The sequence below is a fragment of the Anastrepha ludens genome, chromosome 2 (genome assembly GCF_028408465.1).
Source record: "Anastrepha ludens isolate Willacy chromosome 2, idAnaLude1.1, whole genome shotgun sequence".
In the NCBI taxonomy this organism is placed as follows: domain Eukaryota; kingdom Metazoa; phylum Arthropoda; class Insecta; order Diptera; family Tephritidae; genus Anastrepha; species Anastrepha ludens.
Genome location: NC_071498.1, coordinates 130,721,096 through 130,733,325, shown reverse-complemented (window position 1 = coordinate 130,733,325; position 12,230 = coordinate 130,721,096). Strand labels below are relative to the sequence as shown.

Below are 12,230 nucleotides of genomic sequence, written 5' to 3'. Positions count from 1 at the left end.
TACTGTTGAAATGTCCATGATCTGCCACCGAAATTTTTGTCTGCCCACGGTTTCAAAGTAACTTCCAGAATACTTTGCCGATAATATTTTGAATTTACCTTGACACCAGGCTTGATGAAAACGATTGGAGAGCGCCCATCTGCGGTTACAGCGGCTCAAATCATTATCTATGGCGGGTGTTGCGTCCTGTGGACGCTCCGGAGCGCCGAGCTCCCTTTGTTAATTGTTGAATAACTCGAAAAATACTTGTGCGATTCACTGGAAATTTTCACACAATATTATATAGTACAATTTTTGACGTGATAACGTCTTATAATTCGATTTAGCCGGCTGCACGCACGAAAAAATGTGTCGTTACCTTGCTCATTTATCGTTACCTTGCTCATTTGTCGTTACCTTGCTCATTTGTCGTTACCTTGCTCAGTTGTCGTTACCTTGAATGAACTGCAAGCGAAAGCGCGGAACGATGGACAAAGCAAACGAACGGCAACGTTCGACATCTTGCTCTCTCCTACTTAAGTGAGCGTATATATGTATGTATATGCGCATATGTATATATGTATATAAATTCACGTATTTGTATTTGCATATGCCTTCTTATTGATTATTATTAATTTGATTTACTTGAAGAATTTAAAAAAAGTTTGTTAATAATACCTGTTGTTTTAATGTTATTATTATTAATTTTTTTATTATATATGAAGGAAAAAATGTATGGTATTGTAATATTTACCACATACCTTATAAGATATGTTGTATACTAATATTATATATGTATATAAACATGCATATACATATACAATTTCGCGCAATTTTCAAAAAGAACAAATCTATATGTAAAGATGCATACAAATCATATGGACATATCAAATATACGAATCTATTCCGTACGCAAGCAAATGTAAGCTAATGTGCTTGAACTGCAAGCGAGAGCGCGGAACGAACGACAAAGAGCACAATCGGCCCCCGCGTTCGGCAACGTTCGACATCTGGCTCTGTCCTACTTGAGTGAGCATATATATGTATGTATATGCGTATTTGTATATAAATTCACATACTTGTATTTGCATATGCCTTCTTCCTATGTGCATGGTAATGAACCATTTCTCTGTTGAGAATAGGACGATGATAGAAAAAGTAGGAAATGAAAGGGAGTGTTTCGAGTGTAAAGTGTCTTGAAAAAGGCAAATCGATGATGGTACCTCTTAGTGTTGTTGACTTATTAACGTCTGAAGCACAAACGAAATTGAACATATCTTTCATGAACTTGATAAATTTTTCGTCATATTTCACGTTTGTGTAAATGTAACTCGATCAATTCCATTGCGATTCCATTTACCTCCTTCTCTATATCCGTACAAAATATCTTTCAAACAAATAAAATTAAAATTTTGTTTTGAAAATTGCAACCATTACATCAGTATTTTCTTATGACGTTGTCACGTTAAACTATCGTCAGTAAACCGACTATACAGACAACCTCTTTTTTTTAGCAATGTTGGATCAAAATCCAAAATTCTCAAATCAAGAGCTGTCAGTACAGCAATTGGACGGAGAGGTCGAGGAAGACGAAATAGGCGCTGGGTTGATAAGGTCACTGCGGAAAATGTGGATCACAAATTGGAAATATGTAGTAGATGATCGATTGGAGTGAAGAACCGTAGTTGTGAAAGCAATGGTCTGCACAAGACTGTAGTACTAACGATGAAGACGATGCCTCAAAACGCTACAGAACGATCTCGGACAGTCGTTCCCACGACAGTTGGTTCTACGTTACCGGAACCACCTGGATTTGTTTACATACCCTATGATCAGAAAGTAGCGAAAATGTTTAAGTAAAACAACAGTTTTTATCTCCTTCAAAATACGACCCGTCTGAAGCAACACGCATGTGCCAACGTTTAACCCAGTCCTCCATGCACCCCTGGTGGCCGACGAAGGGGTGACCTTCAGCTCCTTCGTCGCATTCTCTTTGATCTCCTCTATCGACTGAAATTTTCTTCCACGAAGTGGTAACTTCAACTTGGGAGACAAAAAGTAGTCGCACGGAGCCATATCTGAATACGGTGCTTGCCCGATGGTATTTACTTGGTGTTTGGTCAAATAATCCAGCACAATTTGTGCTCGGCCAATAATTGTTTGCTCAGATTTCCGGCCGTTTGTGACATACAGCATTTCTCGAACACTTCAAAACGGATAAATAATATTCTTTATTGACTGTCTGGCGCGATGGAAGGTACTCACGGTGCACTACGCCTTGGAAATCGAAGAAAACAGTCAACATCACCTTTTCGCTACTTTGTGATCGTAGGGTATATTCAAACAAGAACTGTCAAAAAGCTTTTTCTAATAGCGGGCGTCCCTCGGCAGGCAAAGCACATCATAAAATAAAATATCTGCCGTTCGGAGTCCACTTAAAACTATAGGTCCTTCCATTTGTGGAACAACATCAAGATGCACAAGAGCTCGGAAAAAAACCCCTAACAGAAGTGTACGCGCCAGTTATTTATTTTATTTTTTTAAAGACTGTCGCTCCAGCAGTATTCCCCGTATTTATGTATGGGGAATATTTATGCTGCTACAGCAACTATAACAACAACGAACCCGAATGGTCTTTCAAGTTCAGGTTCTTTTTTTAAATAGAAATTAAACATATATTTTTAATGGATCGTTTTCTCAAATTCCGGCAAATTTACGCCAGGTACGAGGTGCGTAACAATTATTCACTTCTGTTATATACCGATATTAATGAAGTTCATAGTTTAAGGGATTATATACAGTTAGAAGGCCGGAAAAAGCGAATTTTCTAGAATTTTTTCCAGAATCTTTTAACTATATTTCAAGACTTAGTATTAGTAAAAATATTTATTTGGAAATGAGTTACAGCTGATCTCCGCGAGCTCCTCTCAAAAAAGACGTTTTGCGGTGACCTCTTTATCTCTGAACTGGATCCTCTGAAATTAAAAAATTTAACAGATTTCGTTAAAGGAATGTTAAATTTGTAATTAATCGAAGGAATAAGCAAAATAAATTTTTTTGACAAAATGGCGTTTTCTTAAAAAAACAAAAAAAAAAACGATTTTTGACCATAATTACGGCCTTATATTGTTTATAAAAAACGAATTTATCGGTGAGAAAAGATCTTCGATTAATTACTAAAAAATATATTTAAGAAGCTCGTGTTAAAATTTGAGACTAATCAGTTTAGCCCTTTTCGAGTTATGTTGGTCCCCGACTTTGAAAACACCATTTTGAGAAAAACGTGTCCAAAGTTTTGCTTGTACTTTCAAGCACTCTGAAACGCTTTTTCAAATTTGCGCGTAACTTCGAAAATATTCGCCGGAACGATATTAAATTTCTTTGTGTATTCTTAAATATATGTACATTTAGAAAAAAAGAAAAAAAATAGAGATGTCGATTTTTTGAAAATTCCAACTGTATATAACGCCTTGACTCAACAATGGATTTCAAACAAATTATACCTGCATTAAAGGGCTACAATTTTACATTTCATATTCATGTAAAAATTGTAATTATAATCGCAACAATAAAAATTTCATACATACATTACGTAATACAGCTATTAACTAAACTTTTCTAGGTAAGCTTTTAAGAACTCATTCGTTGAACATATCGATTTTATAGTATATTTGAGATATCATTAATTTTCTTAATATCATAGTTTTTTTCAATTTCTCGATTACAAAAAAAATGCATCATAAGCAGTTGCCTTACTACTGTAATGTAATTATTTATAATTATAATTCATATAAATAAATAAATAATTAAATAGAATTTCCAATAATTTATTCTAAACCAATCTTTTCTTCACCCATACTATTTTAGGGGATGTCGGGGTGTGACCAAAGCACTGTCGAATCATTGGCCGAAGATCCAACAGATTCACCATTCGTTGCCGATGAGTGTCTCAAAGTACGCAAGTACTGGTGTTTTTTGCTCTCCAGCATTTTTACCTTCCTTGCTGGTCTATTTATTGTGCTACTATGGCGAGCGTTTGCATTCATTTGCTGTCGCAAGGAGCCCGATTTGGGCCCCAACGATCCCAAGCAGAAGGAGCAGAAGGCGTCACGCAACAAACAGGAATTCGAAGGTACCTTTATGACAGAAGCCAAAGACTGGGCTGGCGAGCTTATATCGGGACAAACAACAACAGGACGAATTTTGGTAAGTAAACAAAACAATTTGATAAGAAACTTTTTGCTAAAGAAGTAGCTGAAAATGCGAGCAGTTGAAAGGCAAGACAGAAAGTTGCACATATATTCGTACATACAATTATACATACACACAAATATACGAGTACAATAGAAACGTAATCGGTGCGACTTGTCTGTTGATGTGGTAGATATTTTTAATGACATATGCGCGAATTCCGTTGTTGTTATTAAAAATTGTAATTACAGTGTTCGGTACCTATGTTGCCTGCACTTAATTGGGCTATTCAGCGATTCGTTTTAACACATTTCGCTTATCGGGTTAGGCATCGTGAAGGGTAACACAACGTATGCGTGACTTGGTGATGCTCGTTTTATTTTACCACCTGCCATTGGCATTCCGTGTGAGTGGACGTACATACATACATACATACAGTATGTACATAAAGTAAAAAGCTCAATTTGCATACGACTCGATTTGTTTGGAATGCAGTGTGGAAACTAAATTTGTTGACGTTGCCATTTACTATTGGTCAGTTACTTTTAGTTATGTACGAGAATACAACGGCTTTTATGAGCTGTGAAATTAAAATGCCTCAATGTCTCAGTGGAACAAAGTATATACGAGACTTGAGTCGGAAATTGTGGCAGTTAGACTTCCGAGTTTTGACATGTTAAACGATGCTTTTGAGCACCTAATCGGGCTGCTTACTCGAAAACAATTTTATACACAACAAATATTTTCTTGTCAAGTAAAGAAGCCAGGTAGTGTATGGCGTTCGAAATGTACATACATTTTTTATGGCGGCAATTATAAATACAAATTTGTTTTAGTAGAACTACTAAAAAATTTTACGCGCACAGGAATATTGTACAGTTAAATGGCTCTCTAGGCGATTGTGCATTTCACTGTTTCATATATTTAATTTACAATGCCGGTAAATGACATGGGCGACAAGTATTCTTTACACTTATGTACATACCTATATGTGTATCTGGGTGCAAGCAGACAGTTTTGTTTAATAAATGCAATTTCCGGCCAGCCTCCTTGTCTGCATAACTACAAGCCTAGCCAAGTAACCAGATAGTTAGCCAAAAAGCCAAACAGTAGTGCAAAAACGAGGTCGCGCCCACATACTTGCCATATTGGCGAAAAAAAAGGTTGTCAATGTTGTAGATTATTCGCTTTTGCCTTGATCTGGGACCCCGTTAGGTTTTCATCGACTCCTAAATACTCGTCAAAAATGCTACGTCGCCATTCCCCTTTAGGACGTTATCTGCGGCGATGTCCTTGAGGTTTCCAGTCTAAAGCCGTTCTGCTTATTTCCTTAGTTGGTTTGCTAATGGTGTGCCCAATCCATATCCATTTACGTTCTCGTATTTCAATAGCAATGGGTTTTTGTCCGCTTCCTACGAAGAATTGTTCGTTCGAAATCCAATTGTCAGGCCATTATATGCGCAGGATTGTTCTGAGACAACTGTTAAGAAATGTTTGTAAGCTTTGTGTGCTGATACAAGCCAAGTGTTACAACCGTAGAGAAGAACTGATATTATACTCGAATTAAAAATCCTTACCTTTGCGCGGTTTTTCAGTTACCTCGCGTACCATATCGTTTTAGGCTGGCGAATGCCGCTTTGGATTTTTTAATTCTTGCACCAGTCATCGTTCCGTTAATCTGGTGTATCTGGCTTCCTAGGTAGAAAATGTGTCGACGCTTTCGATTTCTTCACCGTATTATGTTAAATTGTTTTCTGCGAGGTGCTGATTTGCATGGATTTAGTTTTACCCACATTTATAAGTACATCGACGCGCTCTGCGTGAAAGCTGCGGTCTTCTTCTGCATGTGTCCGCTATGGTGTGAAAAGAGGGCAATATCGAGGTGTGCTGGCAGATACCGACATCACATGGGACGGCGCAAAAACAACAGCCCAGAACCTTGTACGATGAAGGAGTGTTATCGAGGCCCTGTGCTCCCGAGCGGAGTGAACAAGGATATAAAAAAAGTCGAGGTCGTACAGGTCTTATAGCTGTTCCATATTAATAATATTCCAGAGAATTCCCTTGCCACTGTTAGCATCATAGGGCTGGATGATCCATACAGTATCTTTTTTTAAAAATTCTAAAAAAAAAAAATTTTTTAAATTTACTTTTTCGGTAGATTGTTGGTTTATTCGATAGACAAAAGATGCCAATTATGTAAGGAAAACAATGTCGTTCATATGGCAAACATTAGCGCATTCTGCTAACATAAGATCTCTTTTTTTCCAAGATCTTCGGCTTGCTCGTTATTCACCTTAAAGGCCTGAATCGTTAATGGATAGTAGGTGGAACATCGGTATTTCGTCGCATCCAAGAAATAAAAATCTAACGGAGTCAAATCGCAGCTCGAAGGTGGCTAAATGGCATCACCGGGATGGCTAATAATTCTATGTGGCATGGCGCGCTATTCTGCTCAAATCAGCGTCCGTCTATGGAACAACAGCAAGACTTACAGCACAAATTGGTGAAGAGCTCGGCCAAACACCCTACAAAGGATGTGCGCGCCAATTATTATATTTTATCTATATTGGCCCACGACTGCTGAATGCCACTGTCGAGGTGTCAGTGAATTAAGCATAGTTTTCTGCTGTAGTTTTATAATTTGCACTCGCGTTTTTGCTCACACTTTTTCTTTTACTTCATGAGTTTTTTTTCGTATTGCTTCCCCTTGAAAACTGAAATTGGACACGGTCAAGCGCAGTTGTTTGTGCTCGCTATGTTGCATATATTTAGCTACATAAAACATAAGTGCATACAATGTAGGGAAATGAACTGGCTGAAAGCTAATTGTTCAGCTAGTATTCTGAGGTTAATAACTGGTTCTACCTACGAGAGATTTAATTTGGTTTCGAGGTTGGGAAATTGTGCCGCTGTGAATATCTTAATCACTAGTTGGGGAATTGGTTATAATAAATCTGTTTAAAACTACTTTGTCACAAAGTAGATGGCAACTGGCTATTTTTGAATACGCCTGTTGTTTGAGTTTTGTTGATTAAACAGAGTTTGTAAATTGTTATAATAAAAAATCGTTACTCCTAAGTCATATGTAGGTTTTTATTTAAACTCGATTTTACCCTTTTTATCTCAATAAACACGCAATAAAAGGTGATAAGAGTTTCTGAAGATGACCTCCTATTGAGATGGAAATATCGAAAAACAAATCAAAGCAACAATTGAATTTGGTTTTTTATTAAAAAAAATATTATATATATATATAGAAACTAAATGTGTTCAAAGGTGGCGAGACAAAATGAAAAATGTGGTTTTCACGGTCGCCCCAATAATTTTTGATTTTTGAAATTGGAAACGGAAAGTGTATTGGTGTTTGTTATCAGCACTTTGTTTTTCATTATGTAAAGGGTTATTTAATAAGAGGTGTTATTTTGATATTCAAAGAAAAGAAAGAGGAAGGGATGCCACAGCTAATAGTGGAAAATAACATCAGGCAAATGAACACCACGACCACGCTTACATTACAATATCCTGTTCATGAAAATTTCCATAACCGAATTGCAAAGTGGCTGCCCTATGTCCTCGATAGCCTCACGAATTCTATCTTTGAGGTCTTGAATCGACTCTGGGCTGTTGGCGTAGACCTTCTCTTTTACATGGCCCCTAAGAAAAAAGTCACAAGGTGTTAAATCACAAGATCTCGGTGGCCAATTGAGATCACCCCTTGGAGAGATAACACGGTCCGGAAACTTTTCCCGTAAAAGATCAATGGTTTCGTTGCTTGTGTGGCACGTAGCGCCGTCTTGTTGAAAATAAACGTTGTCCAGATCAATACCATCCAATTCCGGCCATAAAAAATCCTTAATCATCTCTCCTGTTTAACATCTAACAACTGTTACTGGAAAACCCGTTACATATATATTAAAGTATAAATGTGTAAATATATATAAATTGGGTTTTGGTTGGTTGAAAGTTTTTTGCCTTAAAATTAATTTTTCTGATGGCTAAATAAACCGTCCTTTCGCTTTCACTTCTGAACTTTAAGTGTTGTTTATGGTTAAATTTGAAAAGAAAGTAACCTCGCCGCACCTAAGAACGATCTTATGACCAGGAAATTCGATGTAAAATTTTGATTGCGGGAGCAAAGAAATTTTACAGATATTTTGTTTAGCGATGGGCTCAAGAATGAAATAGGATAAGTATCATTACTCTATGGGAGGAATGGCAACGGAAATTTTCGCCATTCTTAAAATAGATTCTGGGTAATTGAGACGAGATGGAGCGGGAAACAGATCGGAGTCTTTAGTGACAGTCAGGCTGTACTAAAGTCTCTGGAGAACGCAAACCTCAAAGATTGTCCAAAAATGTAAGAAGAAGCTTCGTTCTGTTGCAAGTTCAAGGAAATTGCGCTGCTCAAGGGAATGAAATTGCCGATGAATTGGCCAACTGTAGATCAGCGGTTCACCCACAGGGACCAGAGTCGATAATCGGAATCAGTTCCGCAGGGATCATGAATTGGATCAGCGATTATGTGTGCAATTTATATAAGGAGCGATGACCCAGTCTAGAATGCTATAGAACTGCAAAGTGGTTTGTGACAAGCCTGAACAGAAAACAGTCGAATTTTCTTCTGAAACTTGGTAGAAAATATGGTCGGTTGACGGTATTATTACAGGACACAACTCCTAGGGTCAGCATATGACCATCATTGGAATCATTGAGTACCCGATTTGCCTGCTTTGCTTAGAGGAAGCGGAAGAGGATAGCACTGAGCATTTTCTCTGTGAGTGTCCTGCCTTTGCTATAGCAAGGTTACGAATTTTGGGTTCCGATGTGATGAGAATGAGTAAAGTTTGTAATTTCAAACCGGATAAAATTTTCAGATTTGCAAAAAATCTGGAAAATTCTCATACAACCAGCTATCTTTGTCTCTGTCTCTGTCTCTGTCTCTATTCTATCTTATCATTTCCCTTCTGTTACTTCTCTCCTTTACTCCTTGACTATATACCATTTCACTTTCCAGAGCTTTGTATACAATGGGCTTATTACACACAGGAGAGTGTTTAGGAGTTACCAAAACTCTAGGTGCTTGCTTTTCAAATTTCTATTTCAAATTTCACACATTTCACATTCGTCACCAGTTATGATGCTATAGACGAGCTTTGAACCGCCGCGGGTAAATTTCTTCAATATGTTTTTACATGAATCGTTACGAGTACTTTTTGGGCAATTGCCAAATTATGCGCTATCCAACAAGGCCAAACCTTCTAAATCTAAATGAAGTATCATGCAATAATAAATGTAGGCAGATATAGCCATGGGTGGAATAGACAATTTTTGTGGCAAGCTTGCACTCAGCTCAAACTAATAAGTGATGCCGAAGCTATTGGTTATTTGCCCTTAATTACTAGCAAGCGAAGTTCTATTCGAGTTTTCGATTGAAATGTTGAGTTCTTGGCATTGGTAGCAGGCCGATAGAGTTTCATATTTTCTGACGCAGGAGGCGTCCTTTTGCATTTTTACAGAGTTACAGAGTACTCCTATATCGTAAGCAATTTCATTCTCGCGAAAATGATTGAAAATTAAGATGATGGCTACAGTGGCTGCTCTCAAAACGAAAAATTGTTAAGAAACTGGACGCTAAGCGCAGTCTGATACCGTTGCCTAGTAAACGAGGTTATGATTGCATGCTGCGTAGTCTGTACTGCGTCACATATTTTAGAGACTATTCGCTTTCTTACCGGGATGGGTTTTCGTACATATATGCAAATACACACGAATTTCGTAAACATACGTATGTATGTATATAAGTGCAATGCTTACACGCGCATATGGCACTTTAAGGTTTACCCGGTAAATAATAATTTTTTCATTGGTCTCAACATTGACACAGTTCTTTTGACTGCCATTTGTTTGCATTCCGTTACTTTTTTTCTTGCATTTTATATTTTGTTGTCCACTCGCTTAGTCGTTTTTTTTCTATGCCCGCGCGCACTTTTACACCGTAGTATTGTAGTTTTGTGAACTTAACGGTGGGATGTAACAGTATAAGTGAACCGAGATGGTATAGACATATATATACCAAAATACACAGAATGGTGAGAGGAGACGTCTGTCTGTACGTGCGCACGATAACTAGAGAAGAATTTATGTATTATTTCATATTTGTCTAGGAATGCAGAATTTTTGTGCACAAATAAAATTAATTAAGTAATATTAGAATTGTATTTAAGTAGAAATAAAAAAAAAAAACAGAACTTTAAAACAAGACTATTGCATAACATTGATTTTAATTGAGCCTTAAGGGGTCCTGGAGGTGTAGAGCTCGAAAATTTTGGATATTCTTAGGATTTTTTTTACAATAAAAAAAAATTAAAAAACTATATTTAAATGTTTAGGACTCTTATTTAACTTCTTTTACATACAAAAATTAAAAAAATTTTATTTTAATAATTTAAAAAATGGCGCTGGAGTTAACCCTCCCGAAAAATAGGACCTGCACGGTGTTGTCCATTTTGGCTCTTCTATCTGAAACACAAAAATCAAAAAAAATATTAATAAGTATGATAGCTATGTCCGTACTAGAATACAAAAAAAAACTTTTGACCACAAAATGGCGCGGTTTTGAATTTCACACCCTAAAAATCTTTTTTTTTCAGTTTTTTAATAAAAAAAATAATAGGTCTATTTATAAGTTCGTGCGGTTTTACAACAGATGGCGTAACTTGATTATTATTCCATCGATCCACATTTCCAAACATTCATTGGAGAGCTACTGTCGTAAGGCACAAACGTCAGTATAAGTTTTTTATTTGAAGCGTAAACAACAATATTTTTACCACACTTGAAAATGTCGAATTTCGTGCCAAATAATGTGTTTTTGCGGGGAATTCTTCTTCATTATTTTAATATGAAGAAAAAAGCAGCCGAAAGTCATCGTATCTTGGTGGAAGTTTATGGTGAGCATGCTCTATCTGAGCGAACGTGCCAGAAGTGGTTTGCACGCTTTAAAAGTGGTGATTTTGGCTTGGAAGACGAAGAACGCGAGGGTGCGCCGCCAAAGTTCATGGATACCGAATTGGAGGAATTGCTCGATCAAGATCCGGCTCAAACGCAAGAAGAGGTTGCAAAAACTTTGGGAGTTGATCAATCAACCATTTCCAAACGTTTAAAAGCCATGGGAATGATCCGAAAGGTAGGCCATTGGGTGCCGTATGAATTGAAGCCAAGAGACGTTGAACGCCGTTTTATGGCATGCGAACAACTGCTTCAACGGCACAAAAGAAAGGGTTTTTTGCATCGAATTGTGACTGGCGATGAAAAGTGGGTCCATTACGACAATCCAAAACGTCGGGCAACGTATGGATACCCTGGCCATGCTTCAACATCGACGTCGGCGCAGAATATTCATGGCCTGAAGGTTATGCTGTGTATCTGGTGGGACCAGCTGGGTGTTGTGTATTATGAGCTACTGAAACCGAATGAAACGATTACGGGGGATGTCTACCGACGACAATTGATGCGTTTGAGCCGAGCACTGCGAGAAAAACGGCCGCAATACGCCGATAGACACGACAAAGTTATTTTGCAACATGACAATGCTCGGCCACATGTTGCACAAGTGGTCAAAACATACTTAGAAACGCTCAAATGGGATGTCCTACCCCACCCGCTGTATAGTCCAGACCTTGCGCCATCCGATTACTATCTCTTCCGATCGATGCAACATGGCCTGGCTGACCAGCACTTCCGTAATTACGATGAAGTCAAAAAATGGATCGATTCGTGGATTGCGGCAAAACCGACCGAATTTTTCACAAAGGGAATCCGTGAATTGCCAGAAAGATGGGAAAAAGTAGTAGTAAGCGATGGACAATATTTTGAATATTAAATTTGTAACCATTTTACGTCAATAAAGTTTCAAATTTCGAAAAAAAACCGCACGAACTTATTCATAGTCCTATTACGAAATAACTGAAATAATAATATGATCCTAGTACGGATGATAGCCATTGATGTTGTGAAAAGCATATTAAAATTTCAAACGACTCGGTTGAATAGTTTTT

The 12,230-nt window shown here is 37.5% G+C and overlaps 1 protein-coding gene across 20 annotated transcripts in view; it reads left to right on the top strand.

Annotated features, from left to right (window-relative positions):
* The window catches only part of LOC128855325 (calcium-activated potassium channel slowpoke), a 307,274-nt gene that overhangs the window by 48,035 nt on the left and 247,009 nt on the right, over positions 1-12,230 (top strand). For all 20 annotated transcript variants that reach the window (XM_054090145.1, XM_054090144.1, XM_054090139.1 and 17 more), the window contains one exon: positions 3,847-4,185. In XM_054090145.1, the coding sequence (XP_053946120.1) occupies positions 3,847-4,185 (339 nt within the window). The remainder of the gene's footprint in view (positions 1-3,846; positions 4,186-12,230) is intronic.